The sequence below is a fragment of the Hylobates moloch genome, unplaced genomic scaffold (genome assembly GCF_009828535.3).
Source record: "Hylobates moloch isolate HMO894 unplaced genomic scaffold, HMol_V3 SCAFFOLD_1, whole genome shotgun sequence".
NCBI classification, from domain to species: domain Eukaryota; kingdom Metazoa; phylum Chordata; class Mammalia; order Primates; family Hylobatidae; genus Hylobates; species Hylobates moloch.
The window spans coordinates 169,694,386-169,718,471 of NW_026652276.1; the positions used below are offsets into that span (position 1 = coordinate 169,694,386).

The window sequence follows — 24,086 nt, forward strand, 5'->3', positions numbered from 1 at the left end:
ATTGTAATACTAAATGACTAGAGAAAAGAAGAAAAGTCTCAAAGCAATGACCTCAGCTTCCACCTTAAAATACTAAATAAATAAATAAATAAAATAAATAAAATAAAAACCAAGATAAGGAGAAGACTGAAATAATAAATAAGAAAGTGGATACAAATAAAATAGAAAACAGAAAACAATAAAGAAAAATCAATAAAACCAAAAGCTGGTTTTCAGAGAAGTTTTTTTTAAATGATGAACATCTAGCCAGACAGATAAGGGGAAAAAAAAGTAGAAAATATTCGTTGCCAGTATTACTATCAAGAATGGGAGTAGTGATATCACCACAGATTTTCTACAAATATTATAAGCAACATTGTGCCAATAAATTCCACAACTTAGATGAAACCAATTCTTTGAAAGACAAAAAAACTACCAAAGCTCACTCAGTAAAAAAAAAAATAGATAACTTGAATAGGCCTGTGTCTATGACAGGAATTGAATTTGTGGTCAAAAACATTACCACAAAGATAATGCCAGGGCCAGATGGCACCACTGGTGAAGTTAAACCAAACATTAAAGGAAAAAATGACATCAATTGTACAGAAACCCTTTCAAAATACTGAGGAAGAGGACATACTTCCCAATTCATTTTATAAGGCCAGTGTCATTCCAACCAAAGCCACACAAAAACATTGTAAGGAAACTACAGATCAATCTCTCTCATGAACACAGATGCAAAAAACTACTGGTACATCTTCAACAAATTGAATGCAATAATATATAAAGAAGATAGTAAACCACGACAATGTCACACTAATCCCACGAATGCAAGGTTGGCTTAACATTCACAAATGTGTAATTTATCATTTTAAAATACAGTGGTAGGCAGTCTCTAACATGGCTCCCAAAAACACCCACTTCTAAGTATGCACACTCTTATGCAATCCCCAGCTCTTGAGTGTGGGCTGCATTTGTTGACTTGTATCCCATAAATATAATATGGCAAAAATCATAGGATACCGCTTCTGAGAAAACATTATAAGAACAATGTTTCTTCTATTTTGGTGCTCTCTCTGCCTTGAGTATCCCCTCTTAGATCACCAGACCTGGGGAAAGCCGGCTGCCATGCCATAAGGCAGCCCTGTGGAGAGGCACATGTGCAGAAAGACCAGGGCCTGCAAACAACCTTGTGAGTCAAGTTTTCAGGGCCAACCACAGTTCCAGCTTCCTGCTTGACTGGATTCTCATAAGAGACCCTGAGCCAGCTAAGGAGCATCTGCAAGAGACCCATAGGAACTAAGATTTTTAAAAAATGTATGTTGTTTTAAGATGTTAAGTTATGGGATAATTTGTTATGAAGCAATTAATACACAGTTTTTTAAAAATCATATGATCATCTCAATAGACTCAGAAAAAGCATTTGATAAATTCAGCATCCACTCACGATAAAAACTCTCAACCAACTAAAAACAGAGTAAAACTTCCTCAACCTGATAGAGAGCATCTACCAAAAAATTACATGTAACATCATACTTAATGCTGAGAAACTACATGCTTTTCACTTAAAAACAGGAAAAATTCAAGGACATCCACTTTCACCACTTTGATTTAACATTGTATTTTAAGTTCTAGAAAATATAATAAAGCAAAAAAAGTCATTTGTTGGCTTGAGGAAACAGAGGAACTCCAATTAGAAATTCTGATGGCTTTCTGAGCCTACACAATTTAAGCAAGAGAAACTGTTATAGAATCTACTGCAAGTACAGCTTTCTCTCCATCTTCATGCCTTAACGGCCTTACAATACATACTTTGAGTCAGGTAGCCTCTCATTTAATGGATCTGACTATGGCACACTTGATAATTATAAAAATCAGTGGAAACTATGCACCTGTGAAAAACTAACATCTCTAAAGTATTCTATCATTAAGACAGAAGAGTGGCAGCCTTTCCCTAATTTTTGAGAAAAAAAATTAACAAAGTTCTCAAAATATTTCCCATAAATATTCTTAAACATTTCACGTTTACCATTTTTGCTAACTACTAGCCAATTACAAAATAAAAGTAGAAAACAATCAACTTAGCTGGGCATGGTGATGCACACCTGTAGTCCCAGGCTTTGGGAAGCTGTAGCAGGTGGATCATTTGAGCTCAGGAGTTAGAGACCAACCTGGGCAACATGGAAAAACCCTGTCTCTACAAAACAAATACAAAAATTAGCCGGGTGTGGTGGTGCACACCTGTAGTCCCACCTACTCAGGAGGCTGAGGTGGGCAGATCTCTTGAGCCAGGGAGGGCAAAGCTGCAGTGAGCTGCAGAGTCCATGCCACTATACTCCATGTACTCCAGCCTGGGCAACACAGTGAGACCCTATCTCAAAAAGGGAAAAGGGAAAGGGGAAAGGTGGGGGGAAGAGAAAGAGAGAAAAAAGAGAAAATGGAAAAGGGGGAAGAGGGGTAAGAGGGGAGAAGGGAGAAGAGGGGTAAGAGGGGAGAAGAGGGGAGGGTAGGAGAGCTCTTAGAATAAAATTATTTAAGTATCCAGGGTGCATGAAGAGAAAAGTGAGCAGCCTGGGTCTCAGCAATGAAAGAGGGCTCTGGAGGACACAGTATATGCTGGCGCTACTCCCCTGCGTACAAGTATTCAGTTGAATGCTTATATTAACTCGTCAGCAATCTGAATAAATGCTTCCCACCCCAAATAGAATCTTTCTGCCCACAGCAAAATGCTTATGGTCAGTGCAGTAAAAGGTCTTAGTAAAAGGTAAAACCTCATATATTAAAAAACTCAGAGACATAAGTATGGAATGTTAAATTGGAAAAAATCACTGAGAACCCAAACCTCAAAAACACAGATTCTTCCAACCACCAAACAATAGCCCTTTTATCCACTACTAACTTTCATGTGCACCCCTAGTGCCCAGATTTTGGCCTATGTTCCAGTTCTCCAGTAAGGAAAGGAAGAAATCTTTGGAAAGTAATAGATTCCAGTTCACAGTGCAGGAAGTGTGAAAGAGCCCGGAAACATCCAGCTGTTACCAGAAAACTAGCATCCTTTCAAAAATGTCAGGGATCGTGCTAGAAGGACAAAGGAATCTGCCTAAAGGAGCTCCCACCAATCAAACTGTGATTATTTATTCGAGCATCAAAAGGAAAAATAAAAGTATGGTTAAATAGAAGAAGCTGAGTTGTTGAAAGACCATGAGTTCATTTTGATTTCAAAAGAGAAAAGTTACTATAAAGGCCAAATGGCAGCTATAATATAAAAGAAGTATGAATATAATACAATACGGTTGATTTTAAGATACAGAACTGTGAGTAAGCCAAGAAGTGCTAGAAAAAAAGTACCAAGGAACTGTATCAAGGACAGGAATGAATGATCAGGGCCTGTGGGGAGGGTCCAAGGAGCATGATTTTAGAAAGAAAAGCAACACAGCATGTTCCAATGACAGCAGACCAGGTGGGTGGATGTAATGCAACAGGCTAAAGGGCAGGTGATGTTGCCTAAGCAACGTATTACAAAGTACACATGTGGTGGAGAGAAACAAGATTAAAAAGAAAATCTATGTGAACCAGTGTGGAAAGCATTTTTTTAAGGAAGTTAAATTTTAATAACACATATGAAATTTAACCCTTAAAAAGAAAACTCAGCTTGACTGCCAACCCGTGACTCAGATGTGAATCTCCAACTTGAAAAAAGCATTCAGGACCCCAACAGTCAATAACTCAGATCCTGTAACCGTGGTTGTTCTGAGAAGGAATTCTTTTACTTGTGGTCCTGTAAAGATTACAAAATCCCAAAAAGACACAAAAAAAATTATTACTGAACTCCCTGGAAGAAATCTAAATAAGTAGATCTATAACCCTAGAAAGGTATAAAAAAGAATAGAGAAATAATAATAAGATTACATAAACCCACCCTGTTGATAAGTATAGTAATATAGTAATAATTTGCAATAATTACATTTATGTATATCTTCTTTGTTTAAAAGTATCTAGAATATGGCAAAATAATCAGTCACACTAAATTAGTATATGACATTAAGGGAATTTAATTAGGTCAGTAATCAATGCTTAAATAGAAACAAACTGGTTTTCAAAATTACATTTCTTAGCTACATATATTCTTAACGACGTGGGCACTTGGCCAAATACAAAGGCCATGAGCTGTGAACATTCTGGATACAGGAGACCCTTGGACATTCTACGCACTGTCCATCAGCTTCACTGTCCTTCACACATGCTTTCTTACTACCCTCAGCCTGAAAACCTTCCTCCCACCAAGCCATGACTTGTCTGCAAAATTGCCTTTGCCTAGATGCATTTGTTGATTAAATCCCGTCCACTCAGACCAATCCTTTATTAAGAATTCACTTCAGTGAATTTAGTCTGCTCCAATATTTTGCATACCTTAGACTGTAATTATTCTTTTTGTGATACTTTAATGTCAACAACCTGATCATCTCTTCCACAGGGCAAGGACTGTCTTATACTCATTTTATAGCCCCCTAAAGTACTTTTCCCTTCAAATCTCCTCTTGGAGTAGAGTAAAGATTTGTTCATTAACTCGTGGAAAATAAGGAACTTCCACAGGTTAAACATTGTTTTCTCAAATTATGGGTCCAGAAGAAAATATCTTTGGCACCTCTGCCCAAGGCAAATTCCAGTAGACAGCTATGCTATCAGTATTGTGTGAAAACAAGACATTCTAATATCAATGAGAACTAAGAATAGTTTTCTCCATGACTGTACTTTTTCATACTACTTGTTCCATTTAGAAACTGAAGTAACAAAAATCACATAAGCAGGGATGTCTCCTGGTATTCGAAAATAGATAAAAAGAAGTCGTCACAAATACCAAAATAAACTTTTTTTTCCAGTAAATTCAATAGAAGCTAGAATTTCAAACTTGCTTTGAGATGCACCCACACATATGGATATTCATCTGAAGCGATTAATTTGGTCTACTCATTATTAACAGGAACTTGTTCATTTGCTGGCAAACTCAAAACTGAGTAAAAATTGTCAGAAATTCAAACAGTGTATGAGGCTCCAAAAGTCACAGTTTGACCTACGATTGTAGCTTAGAGCTATGTAAAATCCAGACAACTGTCTACTGAACTCACAGCAGTGGATTTGAAAGAGCACAACTTAATTCAGTTAAGGTTGGCATTCATTTCAAGTGAATTCATTCGGGCTGAAAACTGTCCCTTTGAATCACTCATTTTCTGGTGATCAGCATTTTACTGGGTTCAGAGTGTGATCTTCTCTGAAAGATCTACTTCACTCCACACTCTTAGTTGAAGGCAGACACTGGAAAAGAATTGGTTTAAAAGACTCCAGGTTAACCCACAGCAAATATGTATCATGCATCAGGCTGTAGCTAGGTCATGCTCTTTTGATATTCATGAAAGGAATATCCATCACAGGTCCAATGCAAAACTATGAAATAAGCAAAAATCCTGACAATCTCTTTCATTTGTTTTTTTCCCTTTGTCCAATACCCCAGGAGGGCCTGATGGCTTTATCCTACTCAAAATCTGCTCCCGATATAAAAAAACATCAGTCATTTATAAGTTTTTGAGCACTTAAATTATAGTACTACCTCTCCCAGAATTATCTGAACTTTAAGCATTACAGAACAAGAAGTTTCCTCCCTTATAAAAGTAATTTCAGCTATTAAGGATAGATGTGCAAGAGTTTTGGGTAGAAGAGAGAGGTAGGAAGAACTAGAATCATTGCCACTAGAATCATAGCCAATGATAACTGCTTTCATCTATAACTTAAATCTGTCAAATCTAAAAGTATGCTTTCCTCTCTTTGCTTGCTGTCTTCTCTATTTTCTCCCTAATAGTATGTGTGTCTATGTATGTGTGTATACACAGAGATGGCAGTAAGAGTGGCTACATAGAGCAGAGATATGTACACATATAGAAGGAGATATGCAAGAATGTGTTTACTTACAGCTTTGTTTTATGAGAACCAAGATTTTGCCTAAAGTCACCTTCAGAACATTACCTAATATACATGCAAGCATACTGCCCATAGAAGTCAGAACTAAGTGCCTCAAGACAAGCCACTTAAATTCCCCAGATCTCAGTCTTCTCATCTGTAAAATGATACAGATCTGTTTTAGCTCTAATGTCCTACTATGAACTCTAGGCAGCAGTTTGCAGCTGGTAAATAATTTTAGATAGGTCAACTAGTAAAGTTTCACACATAAATTCACTTCTTTGTGCTTCCTTTGTGTTCCACTTTCCCTCAGAATTTTAGGATTTAGAAAGGACAAAGACAGGTACATACCATGAATACACTTCTCTTAATGTCTCCAGTCTTTTCAGATTTTCCTTAACTCTGACATCCTGGCACTGTTTCTCCGTGGTGGCATCCTGGGCATTTTGGCTGAAAATTATTTGGGTACAGCATTTGCACAGCAGTACACGTTGTAGAGCATCTGGCAACCATGGTTCTGTCTACTAAATGCTAGTCCTGCCCTTATATCATTGTCACTGTCACAACCAAAAATGCCCTCACTACCAACTACATCATTTTTAGATTGTACTTTATAATTTGTTACTGAAATATATGTTATCATATATTCTTTTTTTTTTTTGGAGACGGAGTCTTGCTCTGTCGCCCAGGCTGGAGTGCAGTGGCGCGATCTCGGCTCACTGCAACCTCTGCCTCCCGGGTTCACGCCATTCTCCTGCCTCAGCCTCTCCGAGTAGCTGGGACTACAGGCGCCCGCCACCACGCCCGGCTAATTTTTTGTATTTTTGGTAGAGACGGGGTTTCACCGTGGTCTCGATCTCCTGACCTCGTGATCCGCCCGCCTCGGCCTCCCAAAGTGCTGGGATTACAAGCGTGAGCCACCGCGCCCGGCTATCATATATTCTTATATAAGCTACCGTAGAATTTGTTTTCAAGTGTTTGGTTTATTTTGGTGGGGTGGGGGGAGCTCTGTCTTTGCTGAGCACTGTTTCTCATGTATTTGTATTTCCATGACCAGAGTGTAAACACCTTGAGCACACGAACCGTATCTTCTATTTCTTTAGTGTTCCCAAAGCACAAAAGACTGGGCATGAAATAGTTCTGTTAATATTTACTCAATGATGGATTGTTTTACTAATTATAAGCTTTCCCCTTTAACTAAAAATAGGCCATTAAAAAAAATTAGTCCTGAGAAACTACATTAAAAACAAGGTACCTTCTGAGTTGAGGTATTTTCCAGTCATGAAAACACTTCACCAGATGCTTCCATTCATCAGAATTCAATGTCCAACATTGCAAGTTAGTTTTAAAATGCTTATTTTCCTACTACATGGTTTCTTTGGCATCTGACCCAATTTCACTTAAATCCTGAATTCATCAGCTAGTGGACACAGCTGAATGGAGGACTCTTGAGGACACCACATTCCTTTATGCTGCTTCAGTGACCTTTATGCTGCTTCAGTGACCTTTATGCTGCTTCAGTGACTGTAGTTTTGTTACATCTCTTACTGGACTTCAATGCTTGCCATTAATAGGCTTGATAACTGTTTTGCTAATTCCATTATGGAATATTAGGTAGTCTTTCCAGAAGCTTAAGCTTTGGTATATGTTGCTAAAATAATTTTATTTAGTCGCTTTCTCTTCTGTGATAATTACACATTTCAGATGAGATACAGTTTTGTTTATAGGCTCATATAGGTAGATGCCTATACTTCCTGACTTCTAGGTTCTTCATTTTGTCCAAATCATAATGATAAATTTAACGTAAGGTTTTAATGAGCACTCATAGCAAGGGTAGAATTACCAGCCCTATTGTTAGTTGTCTGTATAAGTTTTTCAGAATGTAGTTAGCTTTGTGGACCAGAATTTCATCTGGAAAAATTAACCCCTTGCTGCTTGCAGACTGGCAGCACTGGAATCACTGGGATCTCAGACGCACTGCAGTTCTACCAAGTCAGAATCTGAATTTTAACAATATCCCTGGGTGATTTGTGTGCACCTTGAAGTTTGAGACATGGTGCACTAAACCATGTAATGATATATTCTGCTGTCATGGTCCAATAAGAGATTGTGATTGTGAGAGAGGGCAAATTTAAAGGCAAAATTTGTTTCAGTCTCTGTGTACAACAAGTGATAAAAATTTCACTACTCCTTTGGTAACAAATTTTACTCAAACTTATCGCAAAAGTTCTATATATTTTCAGCTCTGAAATAAAATGTGCAATAATATACATCCAATATGTTTATGAATTTAAACAACCATGGGATTGGAATGAGTGATGAGTAGACAAGAAAGAATATACATGGGTTATAGCAGCATATATGACATTACTTCCTGCATAGAAATTTATAGATGTATGTGTCTCTAATATAGGAACATTGTTTTGCTGCTGGCCATCATATCTATAAGAACAATTACTGGGCCGGGCGCGGTGGCTCACGCCTGTAATCCCAGCACTTTGGGAGGCCGAGGTGGGCGGATCATGAGGTCCCGAGATCGAGACCATCCTGGCTAACACGGTGAAACCCTGTCTCTATTAAAAAAAAAAAATACAAAAAACTAGCCGGGCAAGGTGGCGGGCGCCTGTAGTCCCAGCTACGCAGGAGGCTGAGGCAGGAGAATAGCGTGAACCCGGGAGGCGGAGCTCGCAGTGAGCCGAGATTGTGCCACTGCACTCCAGCCTGGGTGAAAGAGCGAGACTCCTTCTCAAAAAAAAAAAAAAAAAAAAAAAAAAAAAAAAAAAAAAAAAAAAAAAAAATTACTACAAAATTATCCTAAGTAGAATTGAATTCAGAATCTTGCTTTGCTTACTACTTACTAGGGTTTATTTGGTAGCTTTGGAGGAAAAACTTAGAAGGAAGTCACCTCAGGATCTAGAAAAGAAATTTGAAAAGGAACTTAAATTTGTGAAGAGTACCATGTATCCTAAAACAAGTCCTCCTTTGGTGTGGGTGTGAGGGGAGTCTTTGGCCCAAATGGCATAACTCAACATTTCCCACTCCAGTTAAATCCTACTCTGATTATGTGGAAAGCCAGATGAAATGTCTTTCAGACACTGTTTCCACCAAAAACATTAAATATCCCAAAAAGGTCAACGAGAGAAAGAAGAAGGTATGTACATTTTCTGACTTCCAGTTGACATCCATAATTATATGCTGGTTAAAATGCCATCATGGAAAAAAGGCAGAGTCAGGAGTGCAGAATTCATATCATATGACCAAAAGATACGTGTTAAGAGGTGAAATATTAAAATTGATATCTATATTCCCCCCACCCCTCACCAAAACATTTATAGCCAAAGGGCTCAGAAATGGGACACAAGAGATGAGAAGCTCCAAGCACAGCAAGCGGATGACTTTGTTTTGAGATTCTACAAAGCACAGCATTTTCCAATCTACAAAATTCCCATAGCTGCACTGGGGAAATGGAATACCTATTCTCTACAAAATAGAAAAATCAAGCTACACAAAGTGGCTCACACTGCATGGCTAATTAGTTTCTTCATCAAGACACTATTCCCTTAAAGCTCTTATTCTAGAAAAAATAAAAAAGGTCTATTCCTGCAAATAAAAACTTTTTCTCCCTCTCCCACAGGATTTACATGTTTAAATATAGCTTTTCTTTTTTAGGTTTTGCCTTGGGTTCTACCTGAGAAGGGGAAAGCAGAGTGTATTTCCAACGGACCCCACAACATATAGCAGTATGAACTAAGCTGGCCAAGGGGACTGACTGTTAACTACACTGATTTAAAAACTAAAAATGTCTACCATGTCAGAAGCACTAACCACTAATAAACAGAAGAGGCTGATCTCAGATTCATAGACTTGAAATCAATAATATGGTCCAGGACGCTTTCTACCTATACACACATATGCTTAATGTTTGAGGGGTATTTTTAAACATCACAGGGACTGCAGAAGCTCACTTGTCTCAAAGGCCGTGCAAAAGACAGTCTCAAGTGCCTTCTGAATTCTGTTTGGTTTCACTTTTGAGTTTCACTAAACCACCCCTGGCTTCTTTGTACTAAACCAGGCCAGTTCTTCCTTCATGTCTATACCTTTCAAATATCTGTAGCTCACTATTCTGTCCCTCATGTAAGATACAGCATCCAGAAGGTGCAATAACATTAAAACATGAAAACTGAAGAGAAAACACTACTGGAGATATGACTGATCCTTTAGGATCTGAATTCTTTCCCCCGGTAACCATATGAACAGCATTTAAAAATAAAGATTATAAATATTTTTAAATTCCTGCCCTAAAGGAGAAATAAAATTGTGTACTGTCTTCTTACTCTGAAACAGATGGCTATATAAATACAACATACATCTCCAAATCTACAATAGCCATCTTTTTAATAAAATGTAAATGTATTATTAGTGCTTGGATAATAATTTAGTGGTTGATGTCAAGAGTGACGTTATAAAGTTTGAAAGTTTAATGTTTTTCTTCTTATAAAATAAATCTAGATGCAAACTCCATCAAAGAGTTCAGGAAAATATAGGGCATCACTCAATATAGAATTGACTTCTGAAGCTCTTAACATTTTCAGAGACTCATATATGGGTCACTAACCACACAGAGCTTATGAAGAGAAACACTGGGAACAATGAACCTTTGAGGAGAAAATGGAAGTATCTTTCAATGTTGCTTTAACAATTGATTCATCCATTATAAAGAGCCAAAATTTCAGCAATGATAAATTTGACATTAACCTATTAATAACACTCCTAACTGATTTCATGAAGACCAGTTCTGTAAACCTTTCCTGTAGCTGAGAAAAGTCAATACCAAATCCTGCCTGAGAGATGCAAGGTGAATAGAGCAAAGCAGTGGGATACACATATCCTGCTGTTTGTCTGTCACCTGAAAACAAATCCCAGTGCTTCCAGAAGCATTTCACTGTCAACTTCGTATTTTTAGCAAGATTTCATTTACCTGAGGAATAAGCTGCTGGGGCAAACGTGTTATCAACCGGGCTGAAAAGTAAGTCTGAAGAACATTTACCCTTCCAAAGTCTGCCAGATGATAAATAAGATATTGGAGCTTTCTATTACATCCTCCTTTTATCCACTCAGACTCAATAACACTAAGAAATAATTACATATGCTCTACAGTCAAACTACAGAAGGATCTTGGGCAAGATATAATGCAGCTGATAGAAAAGAGATGGAAATCAAGGACTTCTAGATGAGATGACAATGATGATGATGGCTAACTTTTGTTGAGCTCTTATTATATAAATTACTATAAAAATGCTTTAAAATGGCTTCCCAATTAATCTCTACAACAACCTCATAAGAAAGGTGACTAGTATTATCTCAATTTTGCAGATGGTTACATTGAGGCACACATGAATTAAGTAACATGTCCAAGGCCACACAGAAAATAAACACAGGAGATGGGATTGATTACAGGACTGTGAATACAAAGCTCAAGCTCTTGACCACTGTATTGTCTTTCGTACATGTCCCCTGGGACTTACATCCTGAGAGAAGTAAACAAAAAACAACTTTATCTACAATTCTCTCCATTTCTCTCCATTCTCTCTTATCTCCCCTGATAAAAAAAAAAAAGTACTTCCAAAGCTGTGCAAAATAACTGCTCACTGGTTTAAGGTTTTCTGGCCCATCCTCCCTCTCTCCCCACAAACCTACCACTCAAATTTAACATGCATTTGATTAATCTGATTCTGAATTAGTCTCATAATAAAAGTCAGGCCATAACAGAAAAACAGGGGGACAGAAAGCAAGACCCATTAAGAAGGAGCAGGCTTAGTTGGGAAGACTCAGGTATTGGATATTGCTATGTTGAATCTTCCTCCTCTATAAATGGTTGGGTCCCCTGGATAGTGAGTTAATAGCATGGATATAAACTGCTGACTGACCCAGTGTAGGAACTGTCAAAATGGTCGATAGAAAATAAATGAACAGCACTGAGGCCTCAACTTGGCTTTCTAAAATGGGTCCCCTCAGAAAAACCATCTGGATTTATGGAAGCGGTATCAAGAAGAAATCTGAGGAACAGAAAGCTGTATTGATGAAGCTAGGCTTACCTCATCCAACGAAAAACTTCTTAATACGGCATCAAATTTACACCCTCTACTATTTCTGTCAAACTCAGAGGATACTCGGGGTTTTCTGGTTGTTTCCACTGAAAACAAGGGTGGGGAGTGAAGGAAGGCCCACAGCGGGCAGCAGGCGAGTGAGTTTCCCTCTCACGTTGGCTAATGAATGATAATGAACCAATTAAAAAACATAATTTCTAAAGTACCTGCCAGCTCTAAGACTCTGTAAGAAGACCTCAACTTGATCAGTCTTTGCTTATGAAGTAAAATAGAGAAAGGAGATGCAAGTACAGTGGGTGAAATTCAAATGTTAATAATGACAAAAGCCATGGCCCAGCTTCCAGTTATTTCAGCTGATTGCTGCTATCAGCAAAGAATTGATGTGAAAATCTTAGCATCTCAATTATAATACATCCATAAATACATGAACATAATATATAATATAATATAATATAATATATCCATAACTTTCTCTCAGTGAATTTCTATTCCTTATTCCTTGCCCTTTCCCATAGGCTATTTTAGTATATCTAAAGTATCTATTATGATGTCCATACAGGAACTTGATTCATGTCATCATATGAGGAAAAACTGCTGTCTATCCCATATAAAAATCAAGGAATGCATTAAGAAGGAATGAAATTCTGACACATGATACAACATGGATGAACCCTGAAAACATGCTAAAACACGGCAGAGACAAAAGAAAAAATACATATGACTCAATTTAATATACTATGAAGTACCTAGAATGCCAAACTCACAGACACAGAAAGTAGAATAAGATTACCAGGGGCAAGGGAAAGGGGAATGGGGAGTTACTATTTAATGAAAGCAGGGTAGGGTTTCTGTCTGGGTTGATGAAAAAGTTTTGGAAATGGATAGTAGTGATGGTTGAAAACAGTGTGAATATATTTAATGCCACTGAATTATAAACTTAAAAATGGTGATAATGGCAACATTTGTGTCATATATATTTTAGCACAATAAAAAATATCAAAGCATACACTATCTCCTTCATAACTACCAAAATGAAAAAAAAAAAAACTTGCCACATATTTTCTCTTTGAAATATTTTTAAAAGTACACTGTAGCTGGGTGCAGTGGCTAATGCCTGTAATCCCAGTACTTTGGAAGGCCAAAGCAGGAGGGTCACATGAGTCCAGGAGCTCAAGACAAACCTGGCCAACACAGTGAGACCCTCGGCTCAATCGAAAAAAAAAAAAAGTAGTAGACTATAAGTTCCATAAGAACCAGGACCAGATCTGTTTTACTCATCACTATTACACAACAGACTCCCTAAATGTTTAACAAAAAAAATGCTTTTTTAAAAGCAGAGGATTAAAAAGCACCAAACTGACTATCCATGAGAAAGTATAATGGGGCATATTCCAGGGGAAAATACCAACACAACTATATCTAAGCTTCTTCAGGAAAATGTACTGTTTCATCCATACTTCCTTTATAGCAGGTCTTACAATGTTTCACACATAGTAGGTGGCTAATCAATATTTGCAGAATGAGAGAAATATCATATGATTGTAAAATCAGTCATATTATTGCTCTACTTTTTAAAAATTACTTTTCGCAAACTTACAATTCCTTCTGTCACAGGATAAAAAAAAAAAAATCCTCACAACTCACACAAAGTAAAGGTAAAAATATAAATAGCTAAAACACATTATTCTCAGAAAAAGAAACAGTAAACACAGGGCACAACATCTTCTCAAACAGAAAAAAAAGTTTAAAAAAAAAAGAGGGTAAATTTGATCTATCTTTGGAAGAAAATCCAAATATTCACTCCCAACAATCAATGTCCAACCTCAACAGTAAATAGTTGAGTGAATACAGAAGCACTGCACCATTAAAGAAATTTACTCATAGTGAACCACAACAGTTACCAATATTTCTCTCAATTAGCCTATCAACTAATCAGGTGATCTTTCTTAAATTTACTTATGTCACAAAATTATACAGAACTGGCTACATGCCAGTTCTATATAATAGCCAACATGCAAGCTACTGATGATTTTCTTAACATTCACCATCTACACATTTACATTTTACATAAAGTACTAAGTTAATTAAACTATACACAGTGGAATATTTTTAAAGCAAAAAATCAAATGCTGACATCCTTAACATTCAGCACCTATATAATAATAGGTGGATCCATATAAAGTCACTAGGACTAAGTAATGTTATTAGTCTCACTTTGAACACTATTAAAACATGTCCTTCAAGTTCAAACCCCCGCCACATCAAATATGTCAACTGTGTGACAATTAACAAAGGAAACAAAAATTCAGTCTCTGAAGACGTCAAGGTTTACATTCCTATCTCTCAATTTTATCTGCTTTACAAGCAGGTAAGCCTCATTGGAGTAGGCTGTCTGCTACCACGGTCCTTCATGAATGCAGGGGTTCTCCATTAGCAACCAAAATGCTAATAGTCTACTATTAGAGCCGCCACTTCAAGCAGAACTGCACGAAGAATTATCACTTCTGTACATAAAAGCATAACCACTACAGGTGTAATGATGCAAAATACCAGCACACTGACCTCTGCTCAGCAGTACACACTTAAAGCAGGTGTATTTCTGTGATCCAAAAGGGAAGGAAGTACGATGAGCAGGAAGGAAGCCCCAGGTCCCTAATATATTAGAGATATTTATTCTACTCAGATCCAATCCAGCTAAATTCATGGACATCAGTTTACTCAAATGGAAAAAGTAGTCTCTCGTCCTTCACTTGCTTGACTCAGAGGGCATTCAGCCAAGCATAGCCAGGCAAAAACAATCTGTAAGATCTCTTTCAGCTATAATAAATAAAGACTAGTTTCAGAAGGAATAAGACTCAGATATGGCAAAGAAGCAGTCGTTAAACCTTTTCCCCATCTTATCACTGCTACTGGTGTTTACAAACTACAAGCAGTAGCCTCGGGAGCCTCAAAAGACTCTCCCATGAGTAACCTCCAGTCAGTCCCTAATTTAAATACCCCCTTTATCAATCTGTGATGTTTCTGGCAGTTAAATAGAAGGAAGTGAGTAAAATGACATGCATAAAATGAATCCTTTTTAAGTTGTAAATGAGTGAGTCAGGATTCAGACTTGCCGAGATGCTCCAAATTAAAACCCCTGCTGTAATTTTAAGCATGCTCTGTCTTACCGTTTTGCTGTTGTCTCCCTCAGGCTTGATTCACCTGCAACTCTTTAACATGTCTCTAGCAATGTGTTTGCACCAGGCCAGGGTCATACAGCAACTGAATTCACATCTTTCTGCACTAGCAAGCTGAAATGGTACGGCCGTACTACAACCAAGAGAGGGGGATGCATAAGCAAGCAAAAAAAAAAAAAAAAAAAAAGAAAAAAAAAGAAAACCCAGAAATCTCCTAAGAGAAGCTAATCTCAGTGGAATAAGACCAAAAACTGTTGAGAAGAATTCAAAGGACATGCTAACATTCAGTATCAATAGCTTTAACAGCTCAATTATTTTCTCCAAAAAATCTATTTTTTTTTTCCAAACACGATGGACTTGCCTGTGGAGTTCCCAGGAAGGCAGAGTAACCGGGCTCTGCAGCAGCATTGCAGCCAAAGTAACCGTGCATATGCTGTCCAGGCAATTTACAACACACTGTCTTTTCAGAAAGATATTGATTTGCAATGCAGGGCTGCTTCAAAAGAATACAGAATGGGAGCCAAACAGCTCATGGTGATTGCATAGGAGGAAAAACATTTAATCAAGGGGATGCACCTCATCATGCTCAATTCAATTTTTTAAGAGCACTGGAGAAAGCCAGTAAGTGTCCTGAGTGACAACCCCATTAAATAATAATCTGCGATCCTATAGAAGGCCAAGTTTCAGCCACCATCATGCATGCTGCAAAAGCTGCTAAAATGGTGTCTACGTGTATATATTTGTCATATGCAAATGGAGCATGATGAGAACTCTAAAATAACCATGCAACAAATACGTGGTTTAAAAAAAATGCACACGTGCAGTATACACAGAACCAAAGTAAAAGAATGCAGTTATGAGCTTGCAAAATTTTTGGTGGACTTAGAGCTCATATCACTCTGAAAAATAAAATATCAAAACAAGCCAGATCTCACAATCCTTAGGCAAATTGTGCCAAGTCATGCCACAAGGTGCTAGGTGGCAAAGGAAGGATGCCAGACTGCTACTCTCATAGCGACCCCTACAGGACAGTGGTTGATCCATTCTTTTTTAAAAGAGTTCCTGTCCTCAGTACACAGAATCACGAAAGGACATAAATTAGATTAATATACAACAATACAACTGAGAAATACCTTAGGCAAGAAATAAAAAAGGCATGAAATCTAACCTTGTCAATATTCACTTATTTTAAAAATTAAAGTACAAGAGGAGGTAACAACTATGTCAATAAGTGGTCGATATTCCCAAAGTTCCCCAAACTAGGGTGTACAATGATGATGAGAAACCTCAGGCAAAGTGTTTTCCCTTCACATCCTAATTGGTTTAAATGAATCATCTCTTCTTTCTCTCACTTGCAAACCACCTTCACCTTCATCATTTTGAATGACACTGTGAAGACATTCAACTTTGTTTTCTTGCAACACAAAAGCTCATGTAAAATCTTTTTAAAAAGTTATTGTTCAAATACAAATATTACATACTTTCATCTTCAACAAAGCCAAAAGAGAAAGCTATCTCCTTAATATCTGAAAACTATCGAATTATATGAGCATCATTTCTGCAGAACAGACTTCAACAGGTCTTTCAAGAACCTGAGGGTTTTTTGTGATTGTTTATCCCTCCAGCCCACAAAGACACCTTTTCCAGAACCAACAGCACTTCTTATTTGAGTCATTCAAGATTTAATCATATGCCACCTCATAAAACTCTCTTGTACTGTTGGCATTTTCCCCATTTTAAGGCGCTTGATAAATCACACCAATTGCATTTTTCAAAATTTACTTAAATACCACATAATACAATGCTAGGCATCTAGCAAATATTAAATTAACATTAAAAAATTAATGAATTTCCCAACTCCATATTTTAGGGCTAAAAGTTCTTCTTAGGCAATCCCCTTTCCCCTATCATTCGTACAATGTTTGTGTTCACTAAGATATCTTGTATAAAAACCAACAAACACAGTAACATTTCTCCTTTAATCTTTCTTCTATTCATTCAGCAAACGTGCTAACGTGCCCAGCAATGTGAAGAGCCATGTTCTCTGCATTCAATGAATGCCTTAAGTGATTAGAAATAAAGCAAGTGATTATAATACACTGAAATGAGTATTTTGAGAGTGCTCTATTCAGTATAAATACTATTCCTTAGGTGGCTCAAAAAAGACTTCACAGAGGAGGTAACGTAAAGCTGAAGCTTCCAGTACTACCCAGGAGAAGAAGGACATTTGGGGAATAGCATGAAGCCTGAAACTGGAAGCTGTATGAGGAAATAACCAAGCCATACTCACAGTGGTCACCACTGTGAAGGCTCAGAAGAAAGGTGGCTCAATGCCAGGGCAGAAAGGGCCCTGTAAGCCATGCTAAGAAGTTGGGAATTTTATCCTATAGGAAGTTGCCATTTAATCCAATAGAAAAGCCCTACAGGACTAGAGGCAGAACAGTGGCTGGATGAGATTTTTCATTTTACGACAGGGTAACGGTGTAGAAATGGATTGGAGAGGTGAAGGAAGGGAAGTGCGGCGGCCACTTGGGAAGCTAAGGTAGTGTTTCAGACAAGGCCCTGAACTAAAGCCATGAAAATGTGGGCGGAAAAACAACAGAGGTAAGAGACATTCACATGAGTTACCTGCTGAGTGACTGGGCATGAAGTCTAATGGAAAGGGAAAACCTATACTGAATTCTCTAGTATAACCAGGTAAAAGGCTGGTTCATAAAGTAAATGAGTGAACACAGGAAGAATACAAGCTTGAGGAAAAGAGGAAACTATCATAAATTCAATTTTTTACACATTGAGTTTTAGGTATCTCTGAACATCCAAGTGGACATGTTGCATAGGCAGCTGTCTAAGGGTCTGGAGCTCAGATGATAGATCGAAAGTGTGCTCATATGCCTTGGTCAGGGTTTCCTAGAAACAGAGCTGGGCCCGGATCTTACAATTTATTGGGGGTGTGCTCTCAGTGAAAAGAAATGAGGAGGCAGGACAGGGAGGGGAAAAGCCAAGGAAGAATGTGGCCTCAGACAAAAACCCAGCATTAGTCTCCCCTGAAGCAAGAGGGCCAGGCTTTTGTATCCCTGGGCTGATCAGTCACTGACTGAGACCTGGACGGGGAGGACTTCTGTTCACCCTAGGCACCCACTGACCAAGTGGATCTGAGCACAGCACCCATCCAACTATGGTTCAGTCACAATGGACAATTTTTCTTTTCCTCAAAGCTGGTTCCTCAGGAATGTTTGTTTGCTGTTCTCTCTGCCTAGAATGTTCTTCCCAGATAACCCCTTGGCTGACTTGTTCCCATTACTCAGTTGGACCTCAGGTATTGCCTCTTCAGAGTCCTTCTCTGGCTTTCCTCTGCTGTTGCTCCTCCCTCCCCATCACATTACACTGTTTTCGTTCATTAATTTACTTTGTTTGTCTTCCTTCCCCACTAGAATGTAAACTGCTCAAGAGCATGGACTTCTCATTTGTTCTCCTGTGTTTCCCCAGCCCCTAGGACGGCACTCAGTACTTGCTGAATAAATAAATAGTAAGAAGAGTTGCTGATGACAGAAGTTCAAACAAATTCTGTGGACATATGTAGAGTGGAAATGGATGGGGAGCTTGAGGAATGGGTAGCGGAAAATAACAGTGTCAACAAGCATGTAGACAACAAGTCTGACTATAAAGCAGAAGAGAGCAGCGAGAGGGCAAAGCTGCAGGAAATTAATCATTATGTCATACAGGATTCACAATCTATGGTGTTAAGAATATCTTTATTAGAGGCCATTGAGACGTGTCTGAAACTATACCATAAAAGAACAACAGTAGAGGTTAAAATAAAAATTATAGCTTCAAAGAGAAGAGACAAAAAGGCTTGTAAAAACAATCTCAGTGGACAGAGAGAAAAACAAGACTAACATCTACTAGGTCATTTTTGTGAGTAAACAAAAATTGATCCCTTGAAATGCCTGCCTTTATATGAGACTTTTTTAAATTCTAAAAAGTAGTATGCACTTCCCTGACTTTTAAAATAGATTATAATAAACACAATCTAATCTTCAACTGATGATGGGGCCAATTATAAACATCAGCGGCAGCCCTCAGGGTTTAACAGTGGGTATATAGGGCCAACTGGCTCCTAATCTCAATAATCTGACATCTAAGTGTTCTTCTGCTTCATTTTTATGATTCATTCTCTTTTTACCATCAAAATCGCCTTATTATGGTCCTACATGTGCCTCCTCCTTCTAATATCACCACACTCTCCTCAGTCTTCTCGCTACAGGCTTCCTCAGCCATCCCCGTATTGGGCAACTAGATAATCAGGCTTATTAGAAGGGTGTGTGAATGGCTTGAGTCAACAGGTGGGTTCAAAGCAGAACCAGGAACTTTCTCCTGAGTGAAAAACATGTAGGCCTTACTCCACAGGCTCTGCAGTACTCAGAAACCCTTGTTTCATGTCAGCCTTCCTGGAACTATCTCAGACACAAGAGGCTGCCAGATGACTGATCTTCACATAATTAGGGTCTGAAGGACAGGTGGGGCCAAACAATTTTTTAAAACCTGGAAAAAAGAATTGAAGAAAGGGATAGAGAATTAATTTTTTTCTATCTTTACCTCTTTTTTTCCTTTTCTACCAAAAGCCTGTGAAGGGAAAACACTTTTTTTTAACAGAACAAGGAAAAAGAAACACTAAGAAAATTTTAAATGTGATGGAAGAAAACAGTACTTTATATATACGAATCTAACTATAATAATCAGCTACTTTATGAATTAGTTTCATTAAAACTTTAAAAGAAAAGAAAAAATTATAAATTTATTTTCAAAAGTAATAAAGAAAACAGAAATTTTCCAAAAATAAGTTGGTTTTCAAATGATTATAATTCCATATAACCCTAGCAAATTCTTTCTTTTTTAAAAGACTATATTTAGTAATATATTAGTAATCTATTTTATGTTGTAAATTTTTATGGCAAAATTTCATGTTATTGATTTTTAAATGTTCATTTTGTTTTAGTAAGCCTAAACCCCAACCTTTTTGTGAACCCTAAAAACTTTATGACTTAATTCTCTTCTGATGTCACTCATTACTTACAATCTCATATATTTGAAGAAATGTCACTTATCTAAAATACTTTCCCAAGACACCGTGAAATTCTGGAGGAATCTGTTAAACTGAATGTTTAACAGCCATGTCTTAATCACAATACCAAACCTGTCCATATGTCATGCACGACATTGCATGGCAATGTTGAGACTTTCCTCCCAATATTATAAAACTTTGAGTGTTTTCTTGATTCTGTAGGGGAAAAAAAAGAACTAATTTTATCAATAAACATAGGTGATTCTATCACAACACAATAAATCTGTTCCCAGCAAAACTTTACATTCTGTTAAATTACACCCTAAAAACCAAAGGACTTACGTGGAAAATGATATTGAGGAAGACCATTCAAAACCTACACATCCAGAACACTAATAAAAACAAAACAATTCTAATAAACACACATACATGCCGTATTTTCTTCATCTCTGCATTCCCTACATTGCTGATACAATTTTGCATACAAAGGATGCTATAACATGTCTTGGCTAAAGATAAATCCTGCGCTGATCCCTATGAACTGCAGAAAATATGTCCAGGTAAATAAATGTTTTGTTATGAACTTCATCTAAGTTGGAAATTAAAATCCAAAGCTAGAGCTATAGCAAGGGAACTTCGGATTGTTAAGGTTGTCAAGAAGCAGCGTGGAAAGTTGACAATTATGACTCTATAACAGAAACTGGTAGATGCAGACTACCATTTTTAAAAAATCTTATTTTTGCCTGACTTTCAAAAAAATCTGATTTCAGGGCACTGCTTTCTCTTTGAGACAGGGTCTCACTCTGTTGCCCAGGCTGAAGTACAGTGGCACGATTGTGAGTTACTGCAGCCTGGACCTCCCAGCTTCAAGTGATCCTTCCACTCAGCACCTCAGCCTGCCGAGTAGCTGGAACCACAGGTGCATGCCACCATGCCCAGCTAATTTTTGTATTTTTTGTAGAGACGGGATTTTGCCATGTTGCCCAGGTTGGTCTCAAACTCCTGGGCTCAAGTGATCCACCCTCCTTGGCCTCCCAAAGAACTGGGATTACAGGTGTGCACCACCGCTCCTGGCTCAGCCTACTCCTTTTTATGAAATAAATTTCCTCCTCCCTACGTGCTGTGTTTCCTGGTTGTACGCCCTCAATTACCCTGGATAATAATTTGTCTGCATCTCAGTTTTTGCTTCCCCATTAGTTCAATTACAAACCCTTGTTTCAAAAGACTTGTATCTGCATTAAAACAGATACTGGTTTTCTATATACCAACCATACATATGGTTTCTACATACATATACATGCACATTTATGTATTTATTACTTATTTATTCAGGTGATATCTAAAATGCATGGGCATTCACCTGGGCACGGCACAGTTTTTCATTTTTACACCCTAAGCAGAAACACAACTGGAGTTCTGATGTGGTGCCATGCCTCAAGTGTGTAGTATGGAGAAGATTCGGATGTAAAAGTGATTTTATTATGACCACATCCACGAAATAACAGTATCACAGAGTTCCAAATGTATAGCACTAACATGATCTGAGAAATGGGAATTAAATTATAAGACCTCAATGGCAGACACAAAATCCTTGGGGTAGCATCAAGAAGAAAGGCAAACAACACTGAGAAAAGATGTGAGGATTTTCTCTCTTCCTGGTGTCAAAATGCCATTGAGGACAGAGGCTACAATCCCATGACTATCAAAAAACTGCTTAAGAAGCAAAGTCTCATTTGTAAAAACTTACTTCATTTTTGAATAAACTCTGAAAAGGAAAAAAAAAACAAAACAACAACAACAAAAAAAACATACTTTCTAGTTTGGGGTTATAAGTGAATTTTATTGCTTTTAGGGATTTTGTCCCAGCTTTCCAAAATTTCACTTAGTTTGAAAAATTAGGAAAATCTCAAAAGGAAGAAAACCCTCTTAAAAGAGCCTGCCAAATAAACATACAGAAATAATTTTTAATTATGTTTGACAGTTTTAAATCTAGAAAACCTTTGCCACTTATGTAGTACGTACTTGAAAATACTCAAATAAAAAGTATTTGTTAAGAAATATACTTCTTTTGTCTCACTCTACATACACCTACGAAACAAAATAGGAAGTAGGCCCTTGGGAAAAAATGGTTAACAGTGATGGATATTCAACAATAAATACTTAGGATAAATAAAGGATAACCAACTGAAGACATTAAAAACTGAAATTAAAATGTGTATCCCTACATAATTTAATTGACTTTCCTGTGGCATTGTTTTAGTATTTGCCTTTTCAAGCTGATATAATTTAGATCATTCCAAAACCATGTGTGCATCACTCTTCAAAGACAGAAAGAAAACCAAAAAAGGCTTTTGGCTAAGGAAGATTCATCATATGATCATTTAACAGTTCAGTATCCCTGGGGTGATAGTGAAATCAGGTTCACTACAAACATGCATAAGTCACAGGGATATTAACAACTCTGAAATGCTTTAACCTACTCTGCAACCCTTTTGTATTCGGTAACATAGTGACAACAGCAGCACCCAAATATTAGTTGAATCCTTTTTGCCATTCCTTGCGGAATGCTTTCCCTGAGTGGTTATTAAAATAGGATAGGTTCCTGTTTCTTAAAAAGAGGTAGAATCAAATTGTTTGGAATGGCCAGCACATTTTTTCTCTCTTCCTGGGGAATGGTTTTTCCACCCCACGCCATCCACTGCAGTCTAAGGAGGGTTGCACCTTATCCAGGAACAGACAAGGAATCCAACTTAAGAGTAATCCTTCCCTGGGACTTTTTCAGCCAGAGCTCAGTTGCGCCCCTCCCCTCCACCCTTGATGGTAGCAAAGCAGAGAAAGCACCCGCTTAGAGGAAGCCAGTGGCAGTGTCTCTTGACCTGTAAAGAAGCTCAACTCAGATCCTAAAGCCATCAAGTAGTAAAATTAGAGATGAGGGTAGCATAGAGACAGACAGCACTGATAACATGGAGGTAGCACCCGCTGAGGTGCTAGCTCTGCTGGATGCCTAACTTTCTAAAGCATAGTTGTTCAGCTCTTGTTTCTATCCTGCAATACTTCTCCTCTCAATAAATGTATTTCTTTCTTTAGCCACTTCAAGTTGATTTTCAGCTCCTTATAATCAAGAGTGCCGGTACACATGGGGATACATGTACAGAAAGGATACGGAGCTACTGTGAACCAGTAACACCAGAAGTAGAATAAATAACTTAATAGATGTCTTGTTTTAAACTCTAGGAAAGAGAGATATAAGGTAGACGTTAACTTATATAATGGTAGGAAAGGATGGGTTTAGTAGCAGTCAAGGTTTTTATAAAGCTACTTCACACACTTAACTATATAAAAATTTGTACTAAATTGAGTATCATTATATTAAAATTTTTATTCTTATAATTTATAGAGGAAAGAAATAGAACATTAGCTACTAATCAGTTATCTGAACTTGCAGGAAGCCTGAATGCTTTGACCAATTAGTTTAACCAGACATCCAAGTTGCTGTGGTAACACATGCTCAAATTTTAGGCACAGTACCTAAAGGGAAATAAACTGACTATCCTTATAGATACCACCTATAAATTGCTGGTAAATACTGCCACACATAAGTAGCTAACAAATGTCATAAAAAATACGAAACTGAAAGTGGTTTGTTGCACCGATCCTGACCTTTAAAGGCTTCTGGCCGTGAAGGAAAAAGGGTTATTAAAAATTAAAGAAGTAATATCGAGGAGACTTTGGAAAAAGCCACGGAAGTACACTAGGGATTTGTGGAATATGTAAAGAAAGTGCTAAGAAGACACTGTAAAGTAAACTACA

The 24,086-nt window shown here is 37.6% G+C and overlaps 1 protein-coding gene across 10 annotated transcripts in view; it reads right to left on the reverse strand.

Moving 5' to 3' along the window:
• Window positions 1-24,086, reverse strand: part of CDK14 (cyclin dependent kinase 14) — a 600,921-nt gene that overhangs the window by 476,030 nt on the left and 100,805 nt on the right. The window contains exon 1 of one of the 10 annotated variants that reach the window (XM_058424906.1): window positions 20,409-20,425. The exons of 5 other annotated variants lie outside the window; for them this stretch is intronic. In XM_058424906.1, the coding sequence (XP_058280889.1) occupies window positions 20,409-20,423 (15 nt within the window). In that variant the 5' untranslated portion in view covers window positions 20,424-20,425. Of the gene's footprint in view, window positions 1-14,600; window positions 14,619-15,205; window positions 15,364-15,575; window positions 15,593-19,614; window positions 19,707-20,408; window positions 20,426-24,086 lie in introns of those variants that run through there. 4 more of the 10 variants (XM_058424915.1, XM_032761123.2, XM_032761121.2 and 1 more) reach the window with 4 other exon arrangements.